Source organism: Eptatretus burgeri, chromosome 14 (assembly GCF_056783735.1).
Source record: "Eptatretus burgeri isolate ZD-2024b chromosome 14, Ebu_testis_v1, whole genome shotgun sequence".
NCBI lineage: Eukaryota > Metazoa > Chordata > Myxini > Myxiniformes > Myxinidae > Eptatretus > Eptatretus burgeri.
Window position 1 is genome coordinate 33,141,718 of NC_140974.1, and position 24,815 is coordinate 33,166,532.

Genomic DNA, 24,815 nt, shown 5'->3' on the forward strand with positions numbered 1-24,815 from the left:
TGAATGCATGGGTGGCAGATGGCTAATGCAGCAGGACAGGAGCAGATGGAGCAATTATTTAAGATAAACAACAGTTGTCAGACATTTGAAGCTGGGTAGATTTTCATAATGACCTTAACAACAGTAAACATTGTTGCTTCCACAGAGGCGGCCGGAGTTCGGGTAAAGATGGAAAACAACTCGTTCATTTGTCGCCTCATCAAGGATTCTCTGAGACAAGGTGATCCTGCTGCCACGGCCACCCTTCTGGCATTGCAGGAACAAGCTTCTGGCAAGATGCTTGCACCCTTACCAAAAGACTTTATACCAGCTAAAGAGCAGACCCCAAGGGAAGAGCCACAAGGTCAGGAGGAGGAAGGCATACTTGTAAGTGAGCCACCACCACCATACTGTAGTCCCAGAGCAATCGGAGCATCGAATGGAGGGAAAGGCGGGCACTGTTGGAACGAATGTGAAGGGTTCGCTCTTTCGATGGCAATGGGTGCGCAGGTTCCGAATGAAGCTTCGCTCGGTCACAGGCCTTACTATAGCGATCCCACAATGTGGAAAAATCACAGCCAGCTGTCAAAGCCAGAGGTGCTTCCTGGGAGGTAAAGTGCTTTTGGTTTATTGTACTCCATTTAAATCTCGATATTGCTCAATGTGTGCATTCTTATAATGTGAGGCCATGATCTCCAGGTTTCAAGAAACAGAATACTTCCAGCCTGCCAGGCGGTTTTCCAGCACCGGGATCCCAAATCAGGGCAGTGCTTCAGGTGGGTTCAGCTGGCAGGCTACTGGACCGGAAGACACAGAGAGGCTACTTTGGGAGAATATTTCTCTTTTACAGGAGCTGGAACGACAAAGAGGAAAGTCCATAAGACTGGGAAAGGTCAGTAGGATGAAGTGTTGCCACTAACCAGTACTGTATTAACTTTTCATGAAGTCATAAATTGGTACGAATATGTGATTTGTATTGATACCCATGAAGTGCCTCTCATGTATTGATGCAAGAGTGGCCACATTGTTTCACAAACTGGATAAATGGAAAAGAAATGTGTGTAGTTACGTCCCCATGACTGATACGATGAAGCAGTGGAGAGGTAAAACTGTTTATCTCTGCTTACACACCTCTCTTCCTGTGCAGTGTGAGGTGCAGTTGTTTCAATTGGCTGAAGCCTACAGAGGTCTGGTCACGTCGTCAACGAAGCGAGAAGCTTTGGAGAAATCGATGAGGGAAAAATTGGAGGCGCAGCTGAGGCAGCAGGTCGAATACAACAAATGCTTGCAAGGTTTGCAATCTCAATAGTCAGTCTCTCTGTCTCTGTCTCTGTCTCTGTCTCTGTCTCTCTCTTTCCATATATCTCTCTCTCTCTCTCTTTCCATATCTCTCTCTCTCTCTCTCTCTCTCTCTCTCTCTCTCTCTCTCTCTCTCTCTCTCTCTCTCTCTCTCTCTCTCTCTCTCTCTCTCTCTCTCTCTCTCTCTCTCTCTCTCTCTCTCTCTCTCTCTCTCTCTCTCTCTCTCTCTCTCTCTCTCTCTCTCTCTCTCTCTCTCTCTCTCTCTCTCTCTCTCTCTCTCTCTCTCTCTCTCTCTCTCTCTCTCTCTCTCTCTCTCTCTCTCTCTCTCTCTCTCTCTCTCTCTCTCTCTCTCTCTCTCTCTCTCTCTCTCTCTCTCCTAAAAGAGTTCATTGCTAATTCGACTGATCATGCAAAGTGTCACATTACACACATTCTATGATTGTTTTAAAAAAAAATTAATTTGCTTTAAATATTTATGTATGTAGGTACTGTAAGCATCATCTGCCTTCCAAGAGGATTTGACTTAGGCAGCTGAAACTTTCATGGATTAATGAGGGCAGCCTGAAGTGGTGGATGTGTAAGTGTTTGATTCCATCAAGTTTTGAAACTTTTTTTTTTTGCCCATCTTGAAATTTTCTTCCTTTTTGGGGGAGGGTGGATGCAATTGCAACTATCCGAGCTAAATTTCCACAATGTAATACATATATATATACACATATACACATAAACAGTACATATATACATACACAGAAGCAGTACACATGTTTTTGCTTCATCTATCTATAATTCCAGCAATGTGTGTGTGTCTGTGACCGCTGTTTCTCAACAACGACTGGTCCAATCTCATTGAAACTTGCCAGATATATTGCGGGGGACCTGAGGATGTGCCTTTTCAAGGTTTGATATTAATCGGACAAGTGCTTCCCAAGTTATGGCCATTTATTTACCAAACCAATGACAAGACACGTTGTTGCGTGGGCGTGGCCGATGGGGAAGGGAAGCTCAGCCACATTCCCCATTACGGGTTACAACGTACGGACTTCCGGAGAGTGATGACTTCGTGTATTCTAATAATTTCTCGATTTCTTATGCGCATTTATAGATAAACACAATGCCCCAAGTTATGATCGTTTTCATATTAGACGGTGCATACATTTCGGTAACATCAGAGTGCTGGTGTGCTCCGAACCAGGAAGTAATTTTTTTTCTCTCTTCTCTTCTCTTTTTTTTTTTCCTTGCCACGACATTGCGAAAAGGTAAAATACGTTGGTGCTAATTGAATAATTGGGTATTAAAACTAAATTGCGAATAATCGTAACTACGAATAATATGCGAACTTCCGGGCCACGCACGTACGGGCACGCGAGAGCGAAGAAACGGCCTGTGTGGTTGTTGTTTGTTGCTCGCTGTTAGAATATTTATTTATTTATTATTATTTTTTTCGGGCACGTACTAGTATACATAACCCGGGTTAATTTTATTTTCAACAGTGATCGAGGCAGCAGTCTGTTACCTATACACTACCCAAATAAAGGGATGTGTCAGAAGAACATGTTGCACACTTGGTACAAGATCACCCATGGGGTGGGGACTCCACTGTGATGCTAATAATCAAATCATAAAGATATTAATATGACCTCCCTGCTGGCGACCATAGGGAGTGGGTGCTTCTTATGATAACAATAACACGAGTTCCCTTACAAGAAACTGTGATGCAGGAGGCCATGAGGCTCATCAAGTCTGTGCAATAGTTGCCAACCTTTAGCTGTATGTCCATGCTCTATCCTTTTCAAATGCTAAGCGTCAAGCAAGGAAGCAGCACATACTATTAAAGTCTTTGGTGTGACTCGGCCGACCTCCAAGACTCGGGGCCACTGAGACTGATGAAACTTTGGATTCGAAACGAGAGCCAGAATAACTTTGCAGTCTTTGTAATTATTACTTTGTCAAACCAAATCTAAAGTAAAGGAATGTATTGTGGTTGTTGTTATCTGTTCTCCCGTAGACTTGTTTTTTAAAAACGAATCTTTGTAGACGAGTTTTGATAATTACGTTGAAGTTACTTTTGCTTATTTATGCTTTGTCTTTTATTTTTTTTTCATCAAAATGCATCTCGACTGCCATTTATTTGTTTATTTATTTATTTATTTATTTGTTTATGGAGTCTCAGGCTCATGTGGGATCTGTAACATGAATCGCAGACAAAGACACTTTACTCAAGACAGATACAGCTGCTGGCATTGGGGGAAGTGAAGTGATGTAACTTCCTGGGGTGCTCCGGAACAAGAAGAAGTTCCATCCATGGCGACGTCATCTTTCCAATACCACTTTTCTCTCTCCACAGTCAGCATGGCAATCAAGTCGAAATCCCTCACAAAAGGATTTGTCCATTCTCTATCCTCTAAATGCTGAGTGTTAAGCAAGGCAGCAGCATGTAGCATTTTAAAAGTATTAGGTACGACTCAGAGGGGGTTCAAAGCACTTACCTCCAAGACTCAGAGCGTATGCTGCTCTAACCATTATACCACCTAGTCTACAAATTAGTTTTAATGAGAGTACCATATATTGTATGACAAAACACGTCCTTTACTCAAAGTATCCACAGAAGACAGGTCACTGTAAAATGAATATTTACTTTCATCACCAAAGATGGATGGAGGTTATGTTTTCACTCCTGTCTGTCTGTTTGTTTGTTTATATGTCTGTCTGTCTGTCTGTCTGTCTGTCTGTGAGCAGGATATCTCAAAAAAGTTGTGGACGGATTATGACAAAACTCGGTGGATGTTTGGGTCGGTGGCAAGAACAAGCCGATTAGATTTTGGTTGAGGTCCGGATGCAGATCCGGCCTATCAATGGGATACAAAACGTAAACTGTTCAGCCTGGCGGAGGTGTGCACTCTATCAAGTGCCATTCTAGTTACTACTGTGATTCTTTTGTTGCCTTTTGGCCGAACCAGTCAAGTAACTTCATAATAAAAGTCTCGTAATCGTTAACAGTGACTACATGAATAGCGATGGACCGATGGTTTCGATGGCAATATTAAAATTCTACACTTTTCCTCAGCAGAAGGCGTGATGGAAGACCGAGATGCACTTGAGAAAGAGGTGGCAGAACTGAGGGCGAAAGATTTGGAGCAAGCAAAACTGAACCAGATATTGGAAACTGCTCTGGCACGGTCACAAGAGAAGATTGCTCGTCTGCAAGTGGAGGTTAGTTCAGACAAAGGTTCATTCTTGTTAAATTGGAGATCAGAGTTGACTTTTTAATCGTTGTTTTTTTTCTTTTTGCTGTTTGTTCTTACTCTAGTTTTGAAGTATCCTTTATTTTCCAGTGATAACAGAAGCAGGAACAAGTTGTTTCTTTGCATTCCTCATTGTCTATCAGAGATAGATCTCACTGTGAATAACTTTTTGTACGACTATCAATACATGACATGGAATGCATTGTGCAATGCAGATGGTGTGAGATAAACAATGGTGTTAAGGCATTAAATTACTAAGTTTGATCTGACTGGACTTGAGAACAGCATGAAAGGACAACATAAGGGAGAGCCAAATACAAAATCTAAACGCCAAAAAAATTAGACAGAATATTGAAATTTTCAACAAGGTGCAAAAGATTCCGTCAAAGGTGGTTTTTTTTTTTAAACACAGCAAAATATTTTATATGTTTGTATATGTGGAAAAATTACATGCCCAGATCGGGAATCGAACCCAGGTTCTCTGGTGACCCTTGGTATGACTCAGCTGGGTACGACTCGGCCGGGATTCAAACCGCTGACCTCCCAGACTCAGGGCCACTAAATCTGATGAAACCCTCTCATGGACAGGCCCTCCCTGCTCCTATGGTTGGCAGCGAGTGTCCCAGAAGCAGCAGGGGAAAGAGAGTGGCATCTCTATATATGGGAGAATTGCGTGCTTAGTTAGTGGGTTGTCCAGCTATCTCAGATGGCAGAGCACTGATGCGGTTTACCAAAGGATCTGGGTTCAATTCCTGGTCTGGGTGTGTAATTTTTCCACAAATACATATGTTTGTTTTCTGTTCATTTATAATTATATTTTTATATATGGTAGGAAGTGACATCACGTGTTACATGACAGGTAGAACGTCGGGAAGATTGTGAGAAAAGAGTCGAAGCCCTGCAGGCGGCGCTCGGGAAGCTAAAGGAGAAGAGTGAGCGTCGAGCACATCTCGAGTACAGGCTTCAGCAACAGCTGGAGCAAAATTCCGGAAAGGCTGCACGGCAAGATGCAAAGGTGGGGTATCCATCATACTTTGAGAATGGAAAATATGTATTTTGCTGAACTCCACAACACAGGTGGTCATCTGAAGTTGCAGCTCTATTCAAATGAATGATTGATTATGACTTACAGTATTCTTTGCAGTCCTAAATTTGAAATTGTTCCCTTTGTGTCGGTATAGAAACAAGCGTTGAGGGAAATGGCTCAGGCATGGTGTCGGGGCAAAGAGGCCGAAGGCATAACAAGAGAGGTTGATTCAGAGACAGAAGAGGTATGCCGGCATCTTGTACAGAGCAAAGGTCAATCAACACATAAAAGTAATGAAGCTGTGCTTTGGAAGCTCAAGTTCCATGACGAGCGTGTAAGACAAGAAGTTGAGGCCAAAGTGATGAGAGAACAAAGGTGAGATATGACATCGCAGTAACATTTATAGATTTGGAACATTTGAACTGTTGAAGCCAGGAATGTAGTTTTCATCCCAGTATCATTTTATTTTCTTACCTCGGCCTTTACTTTGTTTTTCTTAACCGTGACAGACTTGAGGCCCAAAAAAGCCAACTACAAGAGGAGCAGGAGAATTGCCGTGTCCTTCCTCGATCTCCAACAGCTTGTCATTCTCATGGCTCTACAACTACCCACATATCATCTGTACATAAGGAAGCCGATTCTGGAAATTGGCTGAGGGCTACACCAGGTCGTGCACCCAAAGTTGATCACTATGGCCTGTGGCACCTTGTCAGTCGTGAGCCTTCCCGAGATTCCGGCATTTTGGTGGGAGAGGAGGCAACTGACGAGAGGGACAGCACCTTGAGCGAGTTGAAGGATGGTGTAACGCAGACAGAAACGGCATCTGAGCTCGGTTCTGCAGCCTCAAGCACTCGAAGTGCACTTCGCGTCGGGGTTGGTGTGGAGATACTCATTTGATGCGTGCAATGGCCGAGCATTGGAACTGTGAAGCTTTGATCGCGTAACCATGAAGATGGACACGGAAGGAAACATTAATAAGAAAATGTTGGAGAGGAATCGTATAAAGACGAGGATCTTTGAGTGTATAATTGTAGGACTGTAGTGACGGTTCAATTTCGAAGAGCGATTGTGAAATTTTAATTGAATTGAGACTGATTTTGGAGCAGGCTCCTCACTAATAAGGAAGTTCTTCAACTTAAATTATACAAACGATTGTCTTGTAGCATAGAATGAGTTTCTTTGGAGAAGAATGCTTTTACAGATGTTTTTACTGAAAATCACTTGGTGGGGGTGGGGGCGGTTGCATGAGGGGGCGGTTCTCTGGCTATGTTGATGTGGAGAATTGTAACTACGTCTATGTAGAAAGTCCCAGGTTGGAAATTACTTTGGCCCTACCAGTAGATGTAACTGATATTGGTGACTATTTCTGTTTCGGCATCGAGGCCTGAACAATGCATCCGATTGAGCGACGACATCAAAGTGGAGGATGTGTTCAGATTTTTTGACATTGATATCACAAAGGGCAGTGTTACGTATTTAATGTTTGAAAATTGTTTTTTATTATCTTGAATTGGAAAAATATGCATAGCCATGTTCACATCCATTGCTTTCAGAGTAGCAATGCATCAGCATTCGATGAATCTATGAGTAAGAACTTTTGCTGTTCGGTAGTGCTTGATGAACATTTTTGTTTGACCGAATGCAAATTTTTAGACTGTTCAGTGTTCGTTGTGCTTTTGCAGTAACAAAACAACTCCGCATTCGTCGACCTCAGTGACCGCTCGCTCACTCACACGCCACCTCGACCAAACACACCTTGCACTTCCACCCAGTATTTTGTTGCTTTTTGAATCTTGTGCCTCATTTTGAGCTCCCCATACCGAGGCTGTGCCTCATTGCTAATTTAATGTTCGGATGCCAACTGGTGACGACGCTGAAAATGCATCTCTTGTTGTCGACGTTGAAGTATTTATTGATGTTTCCTATATGTGTAGGAAATGTACATGCGCTGTTAAGTTTTTACATCACTGCTGAAATTAGATCTTGAAATTTTCATTTGTTGTTACTTGCTTGAGCAAATGCAACCATCGTATCAGTATCTTTCTTTCTCTCTCATTAAATATTTAGTTGATACATTGTCTCTGAGTAAACCTTCATACGGTTTAATGTGTTACCTCGTTTTCAATCTTGAAAAAGCTGGACCTATCTTCATTGAGGCAGCTTGCATTTTACAACCAAGCCTCTATTATGGCGATTGTCAATGTATCAGACTCTTGCCTGTTGCTGAAGCATTCTCTCAGTAAGGCCGTAAGGGTTATGCCAGGCAGTGTGGTTTTATCTGCGGTTTGCCATTACGTTCCCAGCAGTTGTTCAGGGTGTCAGTGATAGCTCGCCTACTCTTCAAGAAAGACGTCATGGGATCTTTAACATCAACTGATGACCTGTGCTGGCAACATAATCTTTCGGCTTAACATCCTTCCGACACCAGGGTCGAGATTTGACCCCAGGTTAGACAGCTCAGAGGCTGGTGTTCCAACCTCTAATCTATCCTGCCAACCCCTTCTGATAACTGCAAATGTGGAATGAATGAACCAAATTGCATCAGAATGTGATGATTGTATGTTTTTTGTTCATCAGCTTCAGTTGATTGTGTATTACGTTTTTACGATCATCGTCGATGCCACTATCACGTACATAGTCAAAATTGTTGGTAAAATTAACTTCGTTTCCCGACCTCTTCCTGGTCTTGGTGAAGGTCGTCATTTATAGTTGAAATTTTGACAAGCCCTTCATGTTGTTTTGCTAAATACAGTCAAACTTGTGTCATACAGTCTCTTGGTATACCCACTTGCTTCATGTGGTGAATATTTAGTGCAAGCATTTCAAAAAGGTCGCCTTTATCAAGTGAGTACACCTTTTAGTCCATCTATTGAATGCATTTTGGCAAGGATTCAATTTCGAATTCGGTCCGCTTCTGGCATCTTTTACTAAAGGGAGAAGCATCTGTCTGTGTATGTGTGTCTGTCACGCTTTATTCGAAAGGGTTCCTGCTGTTATAGAATAATAAAAATGATATCGATGGAAAGCTAATAATCGATCAATTTAGAACAAAAATTTCTGTCCATTTAATCATAAAGAAGCCAGTTGTAAAATCCCATCTTTCCAGGATTGACGAAGAAAGCCTGACCTGCAGCTTTGATGGAGCTCACTTTCAAAGACAAGATAGCAGGAACCCTCTACTATTAAGCGTGAAGGACAACGAAGAAGCATACTGAATTATATATCGTAATACTTGTCAAAGAAAGAGAAAATTATATCATAGTACACGGAAGGGGCACACAAACAACTACTGCCAGAGCCAGGACAACATCAACAGCAGCAACAACGTGGTATAAAAGATACTTTTTTTTTTACCCCGCACCCGCATGAAGAGCAAAGTGGAGTTAAGTAATTGGTTCAGTCTGTTATTTGGTGAAATTTCTTTTTGCCAAATATGTTGGTCTGTAGTGTTTGTTTGTCTATCTGTTTGTCACACGATTTTTGGCCACAATTTTCAAGGAATCGTTCTGAAAGTATTTGTGTGTGCAGTTGACTGGCCAAGGACAGCAACGCTTAATTTTGGTGACGATCCGAATCAGGATCTGGACCTGAGAACTTTTCAGGTGATTCTTCACCATTGAGAGATAGAGCTAAAACGATATATAGCACAATATCTCAAAAGGTTATTTCTGGATTCACACAAAACTTGGTTGACAGTTTGGGAGTGCTATTCGGAAGAACTGATTCAATTTTGGTGAAGATCCGAATCCAGATCTGGATACGAGAATTATTTAATTATAAACTGATTCTTCACCATTGAGAGATGTGGCTAAAAACTATATTGCATGTTATCTCAAAAAGTTGTGGACGGATTTGGATGAAACTTAGTGGACACGTTGGGTGAATTCTGCCTGGCGGTGGTATGTGTTCTTCCGAGAGCCGTTCCGTTTCGCCAAATTGTCACTCTATGAGTGATTTTTTTTATCTGTAGGTCTATCTGACTACAGACATCAGTGTATGATCAAGGACCTACTCAATTTAAGTTGAATTATATATATATATATATATATATATATATATATATATATATATATATATATATATATATATATATATTTGAACACGAGAGCACAAACCTGCAGGTTAGCAGTACTCGTACTTCTGCTCTGAATTTGGCAAATTGTACGGAATCTCGTCCCAAGTGCACATTCCCACAGAGGCGAGCACGATAATTTTTTTTCACTGTTTAGCAGTCAAACAGAATTGGAAATCATTCAAAACAGAAAACTTATTGTTTTAAGGGAGGTCATAAACGACAGAAACAACAGGAATGAAAAATTAATTTAACGTGTTAAATAAGGTGGTGTAAAAGACACTGCATCAACAGTGGTAAACTTCTGAATTTTTTTTTCTACAGCCTTTAATACCTTCATTTTTCGCCAGGCGGGCGAAATGGAAACAGCATTTTTGGAGTGGAATTGGCATTTTTTAATAAATTTATTTTTAAATTATATTTTCCATCGGATGGCCTAAATAATTGTTAAATATAGTGACCATGACTAACTTACACACAAGTATTATGATTTTCAAGTATTGGAACAGCTGGTTGCCATGTTCAAGGCCATGATGAACTATCTCCACGGAGTAGAGGCAATTCTGCATTTTGTTGCAGCATCTCGGAATGCCGACTTAAACCTTCATCTTCAAGCAGGTGAAGAACTTGGCAAGATAATTTTTGCCATGGACAGAATCAAGTACAAGTGGCTTTGGCCAAGGTACATATCTGACATGTATGCGCTTAAGACCAGCCATCCAGAGACCTGGAGGGAGCTCGAAGCAGGCAATATTTCGGTCACCAAGAATACTATCCCATTTGTATCGATCAGAGCAGACCATGCTGTTGAACATCTGAACAGGTTGCTGAAGGTTCACTCTGGTCTGATTGGCATATCAAATAATTCAAATGCCAGACAGCAATTCTTCTTGGGTGCACCTGAACTGTCACGCCTGTCGTGCGAGTTTAAGGGACAGTTTGGTCTGAAGGAAAGTGAGATCACTGAGCACCATGGCCTGTCTCCAAGTGTCGTCAAGCGTGAACACAATGCAATTGACCGAATCAAGGCTGCCATACTTAGTCATGAAAATCCATTTGAAGTTGAGGGTAACCAGCTCTTCAATGTGGTCGCCCACACTTATGTGCCAGAAGAATTTGTACCACAGATACTGAACATTGATGAAACGGGACAGAATCTCGATGAAGATTTTGTTGCTAAATGGATCAATGGTGATGTCAGCCTATAGGTGCCAGTGAAGAAGAAGAAGAACAGAATGTACATGTCTAGCAATACAACACCAGCAATCAAGATCAGGGACAAGACAGGAGATCTAAAAGAAACCAAGGATTTGTATGGTAGACTGATGGTACTCTCCAGATCCAGCAGGGACGTCGACCAGAATGATGCATTTGGCAACTTTGAATTCACTGTGACACCGAAGGCCCTGTTTGCACCGAACGGTAGCTTACTGTCATGCACCGACAAGTTGAAGCTAATCCACAACTTGGAGAAGTTTGCCAACAAGGAACCGTCTTTACCAGAAGATGAGCTTGATGCCACACACATGGAACCAGCACCCGCTGATGCTGTAATTGATGGCAGTACTAGCACGAAGGTCACAGTCGTGGATGGAATGGTAGTTGTCCAGACAATGACCAAGAAAACAGCAATGGTCGTGACAGTGAAGGACCTCAGTGAATGTTTCAATGATAGGGTGATGAGTCTGACCAGAGGCTTCGACCATGTAATTCTTGTTTTTGATACATCCAAGCAAGATTCCCTCAAGAGCACAACCAGAGACAAACGACGTCAAGGAAAGGCACCAGTCCAATATCAGGTCAAGGATGATACCAGTATCAAACACATCACGATGAGTCGATTTCTGTCCCATGATCAAACCAAGGCTGATCTGACGGAGTACTTGGCAGAGAAAACTCTAGAATACAACTGCGATTCAACAAAGGTGGTAGTCGTTTCGGCATCTGGGCGGACGTCGAGCAACAGGGGTCTCCAATTTGAGGCGAATAACCATGAGGAGGCCGATACGTTGATGATCCAGCAAGCAATAGCTGCATCACAGCAACACACAGGAGATATTGAGCCGATGATATTCTCACCTGATACGGATGTTCTGGTTCTTGCCATAGCAAACTATCATCTCCTGCCAAGACACACATCTATCTCAATGGCATCTAGCATTGTCAAAATCGAGCCAATCTGGAAGGCCCTAGGTGAGGAGAGAGCCCAGGCATTGCCAGCCTTCCACGCATTCACAGGTGCCGATAATACTGGGCACTTCGCTCGATATGGTAAGGCAAAGTGGTTCCAGTGCTACTTGAAGGCCGATGACAACATGGTAGATGCCTTTGCTATGCTCTGTAAGGATGCTGAACTGTCAGAGGACCTATACACAACTTAAGCAAGATTTGTCTGTTTAGGTTATTGTCCAAGTGGTGTTAATATATCCAGCATCCCTGAACTTCGGTGGCATCTCTTCTGTAAGAACATGGCTGAGAATGACAAGTTACCACCAACTGTCGGTGCTCTGAGGCAGCATATCATGCGGGTACATATCCAGGCATACGTTTGGGGTCAAGCAGCAATTTCTCAGCAAACATTTCTTGATCCATTAAAGAATGGCTTCCACAAGGACACGAGTGGTCAACTCAAACCGACAACAACAGACATCCTCCCTGCACCAAAGGCAATTATCGAATTGATAAGGTGCCAGTGCAAGACAGAATGTTCATCACAGAGATGTTCCTGCAGGGCCAAGAACTTAACATGCACCGATCTTTGCATGTGCAGCACTTCGTGTGAGAATGAAGAGGACTCAAACATTGAACGGCATGACCACGATAGTGATGATTACGATGGCAATGATGAGTGACATTAGAGACAGTGATGACAATTGGCTACAAACTCATATTTGACATTAAGTACATTTCCCTGATCACCATATTCATGCGTTACTTGTTTCAAGATTTGAAAGCAATACATTGAATAAATGGTAATTTGACAAAATGATAGCCGTTTCCATGGCAACCATTGCTCAAAATACAGATATATGTAGTCTATATTAAGGACTGTCATCAAGTTAACAATTATGCATCATCAGTTGCTTGTTTGCGATTAATTTTGAATTTTCAGAGCTGAAATAAAAAAAAACGGGGTTTTACCCCCAAAATGACCTATTTGACCACATTATATGCATTGAAAAAATGTGAAACATGGATTTTCTGTTTTGGTATTGTTTAAGCTTTCCAAAAATGTTGGGGTTGGCTACTCTCCAAAAAATTCCAACAAACGTCAAATTATGGACACAAGGAACCTGACTATACCTTTGAGCTATCCTGCCAGCTCAAGTAGGCAGTGAAAGCTGGTTTAATCAATCAATAATGTCCATCCGAGTTAGAAACAGGACTCAGCTGGAATGGTTATGTGGACATTAGTATTACGCAGAGACTTTTTGAGAGTTCACCACCGTTGATGCCCCCTCTTTTATACCACCTTATTTAACACATCACATGAGTTATTTGTGTTTGTTGCTTGTATCCTTTATGATGTCCTAAAAAAACAATGTTTCCTGTTTGGAATGATTTTCAATTCTGTTTGACTGCAAGACAGACAGTGTCTGGCACTCAAACAGAATTGCATGCATAATATTGTTACGTCTGTGGAAATTTGAAACACACCAGAAAGGTCCTCAGGTTAGATATATCGATAAGTTCATGTGTAGTTAGCCCAAACCCGTTGTTTAGAGGGAATATGTGTGATTCATCTGGGCTGCGACGCTTTGAGTTAGCCGTTTTTCTTTCTCTATCGTTATTTTGGACCAATAAGCCCGCCAACAACTCAAACACCACCACCTTCGCCTCTTTACCTCCACAACTCCACCCCGCAAACATCGCTTCACCGCCATTCTCAAATGACGCCTGCCAATAACCAAACCACCACCGCAAACCCCCCACCACCTTCGCCTTTCTCCTTCCACAACCGCCAACCACACCACCTGCCAACACCGAACGTCATGCTGTCCAGGGCCCGTTCGGTGATTGTTGCCAAACGTGTCGAGCCGCGAGTACAAATGGATGCCTTTTCGGGAGGGAAATCGGATCAGGGGTGGTTCACGCCCCTTTTTGCCCGACCAATGGCTGAATGTCGGGTGGCGTGGCCACGCCCCCAAGCGCGTTTTGATCCGCGAATTAGCATACATGCTCCTCCCCCGGTCGATAAAGACGCGAGCACAAGGCGATGCGCAAGAGTGCTGGTCTGTGCTGGTCTGTGCTGGTCTGTGCTGGTCTGGTCGAGTGAAGGCGAAGGTCGTCGTTGAGGTTGTCATTGCTGGGTCGAGGAACGAGTCGCGGGGTGAAGCAGGGACGCGGAAGAGGGCTCAGGGGCGAGAGTTCGCCGGAGTCGGTGCGGTCCCAAGTCCCCGCTAGCGGGACGGAGCGTCTGCCATTCCCCTCTCTCCACCCCGAGCATCAACAATTCCCCCCCATCCACGCTGAGATAGCGCCGGTAACCCCGTCCGTTCCCCACCCCAACCGTGGTGTCGACCGACCAACACGTGCCTGCGCAACGCACGCCTAAAGGAGCTCACCGACCACGCCAGAGGCACGGAGTCAGGCACGTTACGCTGACATTGCGGCGAGCCCGCCATCGCGCCACGAGGGCGCGGGTAAGACCCCTTCGGTCTCGTGGGCCTGGCCGCTCACCCAGGTCCCACGTACATTTGGTCCACGGACCTGTCTGCCCCCTTGCCTGTGGGGGTGGCTTGTATTTGCTTTTTGTGTAAATGTGTGTGTGTGGCGCCAGTCTTTTAAGTAAACCTGAATAAGTGCTTGTACATTGCTTTATTCGGGAGTAGCTCTGCGTTGCTTTTATTGTTTTGACTGGTGTGTGTGAGTGTGTGTGTGTGTGTGTGTGTGTGTGTGTGTGTGTGTGTGTGTGTGTGTGTGTGTGTGTGTGTGTGTGTGATAAAACTACTTGCTTGTTGAACTGTTTTTCCCGTTTCGTTGCGTCCTTTACTTCGTTTGAAAGCTCCATCTTGCATCACGTAAGGGATTGGTAGTGGGTTTAGACTTTAGACACCCATTAAGTAATCTGAACCGTCGAGGTCGGTGATAACTCCGCTCGGTTATCCCTTTAGCACGGAACGAGCCGCTTAAGCGGTTCGTGTCCGGAGCCGACCTGCGGCGTGGAACAACTCCTCGGTACGCGGCCGATCGCACGCCTGGCGGGCGAAATTCGTAACAATATTATCCTCAGTTGTGTCTGGAGGGTTCTAATTATATCCATTAGCATTTTAATAATGTAAACATTCCAATACTGGTATTATGATGATGGCTGAATTTGCACTCGTGCGTGTGTGTGTGTGTGTGTGTGTGTGTGTGTGTGTGTGTGTGTGTGTGTGTGTGTGTGTGTGTGTGTGTGTGTGTGTGTGTGTGTGTGTGTGTGTGTGTGTGTGTGTGTGTGTGTGTGTGTGTGTGTGTGTGTGTGTGTGTGTGTACCGGGCGTAGTGGCGTGCGCCTGTAATCCGGCGACTCGGAGGCTTGGGTTGGAGGATCGCTTGAGGACGGGTGCTCTGCGCTGGGCCGCACTATGAGAGGGTGTTGGGCAGCCCGGAATCATGGCGAAACCCAATCCTTATCCCTGTGTTGTCAGAGGCGACCAGGGTTGCGTCAGGAAGGGCATCCGGCGTAAAACCTATGCCAAATCAGTATGCGGATCATAATGGATGATCCGCTGTGGCGACCCCGAACAGGAGCAGCCAAAAGGAGAACAACATATCTTCTTCTTCTTCTTCCTTCGGCTGCTCCCGTTAGGGGTCGCCACAGCGGATAATCCGTGTGATCCGCATAGTGATTTGGCACATGTTTTACGCCGGATGCCCTTCCTGACGCAACCCTGGTCGCCTCTCATGACACAGGGATATGGTACACCTATTTTAACCGGGGTATACACCGGCCCAGTACACTGGTACTCACTTCGCCGACCTCGGAAGGATGACAGGCTGAGTCAACCCCCTGGTGTATTAATTCAGTGGCCGAACAGGGCATGAACTCAGGACCTTTTGGATCCCAAGCCGCTGCCCTAACCACTGCGCCAACACCAGGCTTTAAAAGGAGAACAATATATATATATATATATATATATATATATATATATATATATATATATATATATATATATATATATATATATATGTATACATACTAGTACATGCCCGTAAAAAGAAAAATAATAATAATAAGAATAATAAATAAATACACCTCACAGGTCGTTTCTTCACTCTCACGTGCCCGTACGTGCGTGACCCGGTAGTTCGATATTATTCGCAGTTACCATTATTCGCAATTTATTTTTAATACCCAATTATTCAATTAGCGCCAACGTATTTTACCTTTTCGCAATGTCGTGGCAAGGAAAAACAAAAAGAGAAGAGAAGAGAGAAAAAATTTCCTTCCTGGTTCGGAGCATACCAGCACTCTGATGTTCCTGAAATTTATACACCGTCTAATATGAAAACGATAATAACTTGGGCCATTGTGTTTATCTATAAATGCGCATAAGAAATCGAGAAATTATTAGAATACACGAAGTCATCACTCTCCGGAAGCCCGTACGTTGTAACCCGTAATGGGGAACGTGGCTGTGCTTCCCTTCCCCATCGGCCATGCCCACGCAACAACGGGTCTTGCCATTGGTTTGTTAAATAAATGGCCATAACTTGGGAAGCACTTGTCCGATTAATATCAAACCTTGAAAAGGCACATCCTCAGGTCCCCAGCAATATACCTGGCAAGTTTCAATTAGATCAGACCAGTGGTTGTCGAGAAACAGCGGTCTCACACACACACACACACACACACACACACACACACACACACACACACACACACACACACACACACACACACACACACACACACACACACACACACACACACACACACACACACACACACACACACACACACACACACACACACACACACACACACACACACACACACTGCTGGAATTATAGATAGAAGAAGAGATGTATGTATATATATATATTTCTATGTATGTGTATGTATATATATATATATATATATATATATATATATATATATATATATATATATATATATATATATATATATATATATATATATTGTTGTGGTTGACCAAATTCGCAAACCACCATTCAGGTCCCTCAGGTGAGATATCTCGGTAAGTATATGTGTAGTTAGGCCCAAACCCGTTGTCTAGAGGGAATAAATGTCATTCATGAGGGCTGCGACTCTTCAGGATAGCCGTTTTTCTTTTACTATCTTTATTTTGGACCAACCGCCATTATTACCACCACCAACCACGTCTCAACAGCCATCACAACAACCACCAACCACAACGCCGCTTCACCACAACCGCCACGACCTTTACCGTCACAACTCGCCACCATCGCATCACCGTCATCTCGCGCCACTCGTGGGCACCGATGCTGGACTCGTGTGGAGCGCGCACCGAGCAGCGTGTTCAAAAGCATTGCGGACTTACCGCAGAAAAACGGATCAAAAACGACTCACGCCCACTTTTGTTCCGTCCAATCGGTGAGCGAGGGGCGATTTGGCCCCGCCTCCAGGGCGTTGGAGGGCGGTCGCTATATGCAAATTCATGGATCAAAAAGCATTCACGCCCACTTTTCCTCGGGCCAATGGGGAGCCAGCAAGAGAGGTGAAAGGTCGGAGGCAGAGGGTCAAAGATGAAGGAGCGAGGCCACGGGGGATATAAGGGGCCGCGTTCGTCAGTCGAGGCAGTTCAGTTCGCGGAGGAAGAGTTGAGTTGAAGTGGCAGTTCGCAGTTGGGAGTTCGCGGAGTCGGAGTGAAGAGGACGGAGCTGTGGAGAGGCGGCGGCGGCGAAGGCGGTTGAGGGGGTGCTCGCGTCGGATTCGAGGAACTGCGGAGGGAAAGGCCGGCGGCGCGACCGAGGTCGTGGTGGAGACGCTCGTCGCGGGACCCGGAGATTCTTCTGAAATCCTCCTTTCCCCGAGCATCAGCAACCCCCTCCTGTTTCCCCCCGCGCTGAGATAGTGCGAAAAAAGGGGGCCCCCTTCCCACCCCCTACCAGACACTGTCCGCGAGGCCCGCGGAGTTGAGGCACCACCGCCGCTCCGCGTCTCATCATCAGACGGGTAGGCCCGACACGGTCTCGGCCCCAGGCCTGCCTACCCCCTCATCCTGGAGGGTGGTTCTCTTTTCTTTTGCTTTGGGAATGTGTGTTGTCGGCGCCGTCTGTGAAGTAAAATTGTATAAGTGTTGCCGTGTGCTCGCGTAGTCGGTATTAAATCTGCATTGTTGCATTTGCTTTTTGTCTTCTTCTTTTCTATGTGCTTTTGGTGGAATTGTATATGTGTGCTTCCCGTGTGCCGCGAAATAAATGTGCTTATTATTGAACTGTTTTCCCGCTTCGCTTCGTCATTTCTTTCATTGAATCCTCATCTTGCTTCACGTAAAGGGTTGGTCGTGGGTTAAGACGCCCGATAATTAATCGAACCGTCGAGGTCGACGAATAACACCGCTCGGTTATCCCGATAGTACGGAACGGGTCGCTTAAGTGGCCCGTGTCCGGAGTCGACCTGCGGCGAGGTGCGATCGCCCGGTCTACCCTCCGCGTGAGTACTTAGGTAGGTTGAGTTTGGCGAACAACCCTATCCCACGCGGGTGGCCGATTGGCACGATCGTGGTGAGGCCGAAAGGCCCACCCGTGACTTGCTCCCGGCGTTAGTCCGAGAGGGTCACGACAGAATTGTCTGTCCGGTGGGCGACGTGCCGCGATTCGAGTCACGTGGCTGTTCGCACGCCGGCGGGCGCGAATTCGCAACAATATTATGAACAGATCTTGATATTGGGCCATCTCAAATTCAGCCGCTGATGGCTGTGGCAGCCATTTTTCAAAATGGCTGCCAGTGGTTACTGTTATGACACGTATCTGCTTTATTGGAGAGGAATGCAGGTTAATAGTGAAAGTTTATTTACTAATAAAGGTCCAATAATAGTCAAAGAAAGTAACAATTTGATTTGGTTGAGAAAAAAAAGTTAAAGTGGACTAATTAGTCTTATTAAGACACAGATTCTGAATGAAAACCAATGATAAACATTCATAGCACTATTGGCTTGGCACATGGTAGCAGAAGTGGTGTGCGTGCATATTGACCCCGGAATCGCGCACGGTTGAGTTGCCAGCTTACACTTGTTGACTCGATTCATTGTTATTTTGTTCTGTGCCCATAGAGTTCTCTATGCTATCCCATTGTTAACCGTAGTTCATCAAGTTGAGTTTGGTTTGCGGGGTGCAGTTTGGTCATAGGATTATCTCAGTCATGGATTACGAGGTTCTGCATGTATTTCCGTTCCGCCTTCACGGCGCCAGTTCCAGTTTGCTACTGAGTGAGGAAGTTCTCTCTTCATACCGGCGTGTTGGCGAGATATCTTTACCATGATAACTCGTTAGTTTTCGGGTTATCTTCATTCGATTGACGGCAATGCCAAACCATTTGTAAGTAGTTTTCCGTTCTAGTTTCCATTTTCATGGCTAAGCTAATTTGTTTTGGTCAGTTTGTTGAGTTACCCTTCCGTTTTCTGAAACTGCGTTTTTATTGACTCTTACAGTCAATTGCAACACATGTCAGCACATCGGCTCGAAGTAACCTAAATATGGATCGAGAGATGCTCGCTCGAAGATGGTTGGCCACTTGCCACACTACTATACTGATGTGCCCCCAGTCACTACCAGCATGAAAAACCTGTCTGCTCCAGCTACTAGAGTGGTGTCCTTGACCAGTGATGACTTCAAGGAGCAGACTGAGGAGGAATACATGTGGCGAGAGCACGCAAGGCGGCTCCTAGAGGACAACACTGAGACATACGAGAACATATCGTGGTCAGCGTTTCATGCCAGTCGCCAGCCGCCGTTACCTCGAACCATCAGCCCCACCGCCCTGCTTTCACTGTTCCTTGACAGTGCCCACACAGTGGCCATGATCCGGCACTCTATGGATGTGGTGAAGAATGACGAGGGGGTGTACGAGCCACACTGGACGAAGCTACCCAAAGCAGCCCACACCTGCTATGAGCTAGTATTGTGCAAGTGCAAGAAGAGCTGTCTGAAGCGTTGCAAGTGCAAAAAGGCCGCACTTGAATGCACAGCTTTGTGTGTGTGTGTGAGGGAGAGTGCTCACAAAATTGAGAGAATATTAACAGAGCAGACTGTGTCACTGATTCAGAACATTTAAATCGGACATCTCTCGATCAATTTCTATGAGTGAGATGTCGGTATTCATATGAATAAGAAGCAGCCCATGATTCGTTTTCCAACCATGCTCAACAACCACTGACTTTACATAAGCGATGTTGGTATTCATATTAATCAGACACAGCCCGCGATTCGTTTGCCACCATTCTCAACAACCAATTTCTATGAGTGAGATAGTCATCCGGTACAACAAATAATTAGCCATCTTGCAAAATGGCGGCTATCTTGAAACTTGAGGTGGCTACAGGTTATGTTTTTCTTAATCCAGCTTTTAATAAATGTTCAAACCAATGTTAGAGTGAAATTATAGTAACCGCCAGCGGCCATTTTGAGAAATGGCTGCCACAGCCATCAGCGGCTGAATTTGAGATGGCCCAATATCCAAATCTGTTCATAATATAATAGGCTACTAGTGTGCCAAATTTGGTGCTTTCCTCACAAAATGCACAATTGTCATGCTATATTTAGCTAAGTTGCCCCACTTATAGAGATATGCTCGTTTTACTATATGACATAGCATTTTTAGATTTTCGACATGTTACCATGGAAACGGTGAGATTTCATTGAGTGTAAATGAGTTTTTTTTTTCTTGAGAACATCGTTTTTTGTGTTCTCTGGTTCCAAATACAAATTTTTATACCCATGAAATTGGTCGTAGGGGGATGCACGGTGGGCACCATCAGTTCCCGGCCTACAAGTTCATTTTCCCACCAATTATAAATCACCATAATAGCTGCTCAAAGAATGGTACGGTAACCTTTTTACATTGGTTAGCGTGGTTGTCTTGGGATCTTAGGATCCTGAATTTTAACCCCTGTTAACCGTTGAATTAACACCAGGTGGGGTTGACTCAGCCTGTCATCCTTCTGAGGTTGGCAAAATGAGTATCAGTGTACTGGTAGAGGGGCACAGCATCAGCAGCACAGCCGTTCCCCCAACCAATAATGCAACCAGTAGCCACAGGCTGCATCCGCAGCAGAATAAGTAGAAGACCGTTGACGTTATCAAAATGATATAAACCAAAACTTTATGACCATCGTTCATTGAAACAACTTGGGAGCCAATCTTTTATTTTTACCCAAGTCATAGCTAATTGCGATAAACTAACATTTACCATATTTTCTCGGTACACTTCAAACATATGAAGAGAACTTTTGGTAATTTTCACTATACTCAATGCACACCAATGCCTGGTGTTGGCTTAATGGTTAGTGTGGTGGGATTTGGATCCCAGGGTCCTGAGTTCAAATCCCGCTCAGCTGTTGAATTAATACCAGGTGGGATTAACTCGCCTTGTCATCCTTCCGAGGTCGGTAAAATGAGTGTCAGCTTGCTGGTATACTGCATCGGAGTGGTGACCCATCCAGGATTGTGCCCAATAGCCAAGGAGACTGCTTAAACAGCATCAACGCTCTGCACATAGTATGGTCCCAATCTCGTCCTCCTCCTCAATGCATTCCTCCCAACAAAAACTAATTTATCATCAGAAATCTCGGGTAAACCCTCTAGATCTACCTTCGATTTGCAACACAGCAGGTGTTCCTCAAAAGGTTTCTGTCACGAATGGCTTCCCTCCAATTTCTGAGTCATCCATTGTTTAACAATTAAAGAATTCCTGAAACCCCTCGGGTGCCTTGGCAAACCATCTGTTACAGACAGATGCTGTTCACAAACCCCTTCCCCCTGTCATTCATTAGATCAACCCTCAAAATAAATTGATAGGAGTTTGGCACAAGCTCACAGCTGGGTCCGTGACACCATTTTGGAGACTGTTTTCATGGTTTCCCAGTTTTTACGGTGAAAGTTGATCTGGAATGGATGAGAGTGAGGGCTTCATCATTCTGTCATGGAAGAAAACGGAAGAAGGTGCATCGCTTGATTTATTCTTGGCGTGGAATCCATCGGCAGTGCATTCAGAGGTCCATTCCTTGGTCATTCTTCTACGATCCAAGGTGCCTGGAGAAGAAGAAGAAAAAATCTTTCCAATCATTTGATTCTTGAAAGGAAACATCTAAATGAATAATCCATTTAAATGAATAATGTTTCTTGTGTAAAATGTGTTCTTTTGATTAATACAAGCTAAAGTGCATACTATTTGATGAAACACACACGTTTCTACATTATTGTAATATCACTATTGTAATAGTGATTTCCTAATCACTATTAACCCCCAAAAAATAACCGTGCAACCAGTGCAAAAAGCGCTCTGAATGATCCAATAATTAAATTTACAAATAACGTTCCTAGTGTTTGGAGACAGAAGGATCTTCCCAGTCATTTGATTATATTTAAAAGAAACTAACTTCAAGCGAGATCTTACAAGAAATTTTCACTCTTCATCCTCCTTTGAAAAATGAAGTCACCAAATTTTCCAGCCACTTCTGATTGGCTGTAAAACTCAAATGTAAAAATGCATTTCACAGCCAATCAGCGAACGAGCCAAGACGAGACGTGGCTGTCCCCCGAAATGACTAGGAAATTATTTTATAAACGACATTCACTGAAGTTGTATTCACTGCTTCATAGTAAATATATTTCAGACAGAGGTAGAATAGTGTGAAACGGTAGTTCACATCTTGTAACTATGAATTAATTTCAATGGGTTTCGTTTTTGTTTACTTTGTTTTCCATATAAAGATGAAAAGGGTGTTTCTGAATATGCAAAATTTATATCTAAACCTGACGAATTAATCGTAACAGTTGTGACAATCATCTGATTGTAGTACAATTATTATAATAATGTGTTTGTTCTCAAAAAAAAATTACTTTTTAAGCCGACATTATGAAAGCAATGGCAAACCTGTACATCAGAAGCCAAATCAAAATCAAGATCAATCACTGCACCGAAGTCCCAAGAAGGAAACCAGACATTACAATGCACATGCACGCACACACAGACACACAGACACACACACACACGCACACACATATCCAGATACATATACATACTAACACATATATATAGACCCCATAACCCAAACAGCTGTTTTGAGAAACAAGGACAGGGTTTACAAGCGGCAAACATGATTGGTCGTGATGACGTAATATTTTGTCCAGGTCCTGCTAAACAGAAGGGTTTTGAAAGTGTCAAAAAGGTTTTTTGTATTGAAAAATTGTAGGTCAAAAATTTTTGTTCTACAATGTTCAAGTATTCAATTAAATTTAAGTAAAATAAAGATTTTAAAGGTTGGAGAAAAATATAATTCGGAACTCTTTTACACCACCAAATGTAACACGTTACATGAGTTCTTCGTGCCTGTTAGGTAATGATTTTCAATTTTGTTTGAGAGACTAAAGGCAGACAGACAATGAATTATCTCACTCCCCTCTGTGCATGTATGATCGGGACAGATTCTGAGCCAAACTACTGTTAAACTACAGGTTTGTTTTTCCATTAATGTTCCGATTCCTGTTCAAAATATAACATTCAATTGAAATGAAGTATTTCCTCTGATGATTTCATAAACTGTTGCTTGTAGACAGAAGGACAGAGAGACAGCCAGAACAAAACCAATTGCTTAACTCCACTTTTTTACTTCGCGTGCGCAGGGTAACAACGGCAACTCACCAAAAGATACTGCGAGATTTCATGTCACCAAGGCAGTATAGCCGGCTTAATATTTCCCTAGTCGATGCATGCAGCAGTCATTTTGTCATATAACTACAAGGTGTCGAATTTAACACAACATATAAACGAGATAAATTAGTCTCGTAATCTGGAAACCAATGGCGAAATGGTAAGCGTGCACAAAATCTAACTTGAAATCAGTTGCATCCCAGATATGCCTTCGGGAGAAGCATTGGAAAGTGATTACATTTTGGAATCTGACAAAATACCAAGTGCAGCTCCACACTGGAATAAACAGTGCGAGGCCTTTGTGCATTTTAAAGTAATTCTTTGTGTCCAGATGGCATGGCTCAAGCAGCGCCATGCTCAAGTGGCTTTTTGGCTCCGAGCCCGAATCTCTCCACTGATGGAAGCAGCAATACAGATCTAAAACCTGAGGCTTGCATTTCAACCTGCTTTCGTCAAAATGCTTCTTAAGGACAATTTTTGTCTTCATGGGCGAGTTTATATGTGCCAAGTGATAATGCTTTCCACAAACAGTCACTGGCCCAAACCTTGGACATACATGGATTTAAAGTCACCGTGATGATTGATGATGCATTATCCACATCAGTTTTGGGGATTAAAAAAGGAGCTGCAAAATAGTCACTATTTTCTCTGTATGATAAAGCACAAGTTGATTGATTTCGTAAAGGACATATGGGTACTCGTACAGTTGGCCCTTTCTTGAGGAAGTTGCTAAGTTGATGAAAGTGCCCCTTAAGACAATTTATCAGTTCCAAATGAAAAGCCTGTCTGCATCCACTTTGTACCCAAACTAAATTGTACTAAAGTACCATCCCCCCAAAATAGTAAATTTTATCAATGATTCTTGCCTTGCCATATTCTCGATAATAAAGGTTTGATGACAAAAACTAAAATCTTAACTCGATACGTATCTGTGATAACAAAGCAATCGCCAAGGGTAAGCCTCCCTGGCTTACCTTTGGCGATCCCCACAACTTACCCTTAGCCCACAATCCAACAATGGCATATTTTGGTTGGATCACCATATGACCTTAACCTTCAACATTTATGGATAGAGTATAGATTAAGAAAATGTGTCCCCACATACAATCTATTCAGAAAACTCAACACCATGAAAATCAGAAGAAGATTTTTCAAGTCCTGATCAAAAAGGTGTATTTTTTGTTAATTAGGTCACATTGTTTTGTTAATTAGGTCAAACAACTAAATCAGATGCACAACTTCAGTCATATAAATTAGTCTCGTAATACTGAAAATTATTTTACCCAATACTGAAAATGCCAAAAAGTGAGTGGATACAAAGTAGAAGGGCCACCTATCTATCCAAACAATATACTAT

The 24,815-nt window shown here is 43.4% G+C and overlaps 1 protein-coding gene and 1 long non-coding RNA gene across 4 annotated transcripts in view; one reads left to right on the plus strand and one right to left on the minus strand.

Annotated features, from left to right (window-relative positions):
- The window catches only part of LOC147012932 (uncharacterized), a 9,261-nt gene extending 1,641 nt beyond the window's left edge, over window positions 1-7,620 (plus strand). For 2 of the 3 annotated variants that reach the window (XM_085854295.1, XM_085854296.1), the window contains exons 2-8: window positions 146-590; window positions 679-871; window positions 1,127-1,271; window positions 4,343-4,488; window positions 5,380-5,535; window positions 5,702-5,922; window positions 6,057-7,620. In XM_085854295.1, coding sequence (XP_085710421.1) covers window positions 169-590; window positions 679-871; window positions 1,127-1,271; window positions 4,343-4,488; window positions 5,380-5,535; window positions 5,702-5,922; window positions 6,057-6,444 — 1,671 coding nt within the window. In that variant the 5' untranslated portion in view covers window positions 146-168 and the 3' untranslated portion in view covers window positions 6,445-7,620. The remainder of the gene's footprint in view (window positions 1-145; window positions 591-678; window positions 872-1,126; window positions 1,272-4,342; window positions 4,489-5,379; window positions 5,536-5,701; window positions 5,923-6,056) is intronic. The other variant, XM_085854297.1, reaches the window with a different exon arrangement.
- A 10,967-nt stretch (window positions 7,621-18,587) lies between these two features.
- The window catches only part of LOC147012933 (uncharacterized), a 37,021-nt gene continuing 30,793 nt past the window's right edge, over window positions 18,588-24,815 (minus strand). Inside the window, exon 4 of the long non-coding RNA XR_015051121.1 lies at window positions 18,588-21,837. This is a non-coding gene — a long non-coding RNA (uncharacterized LOC147012933). The remainder of the gene's footprint in view (window positions 21,838-24,815) is intronic.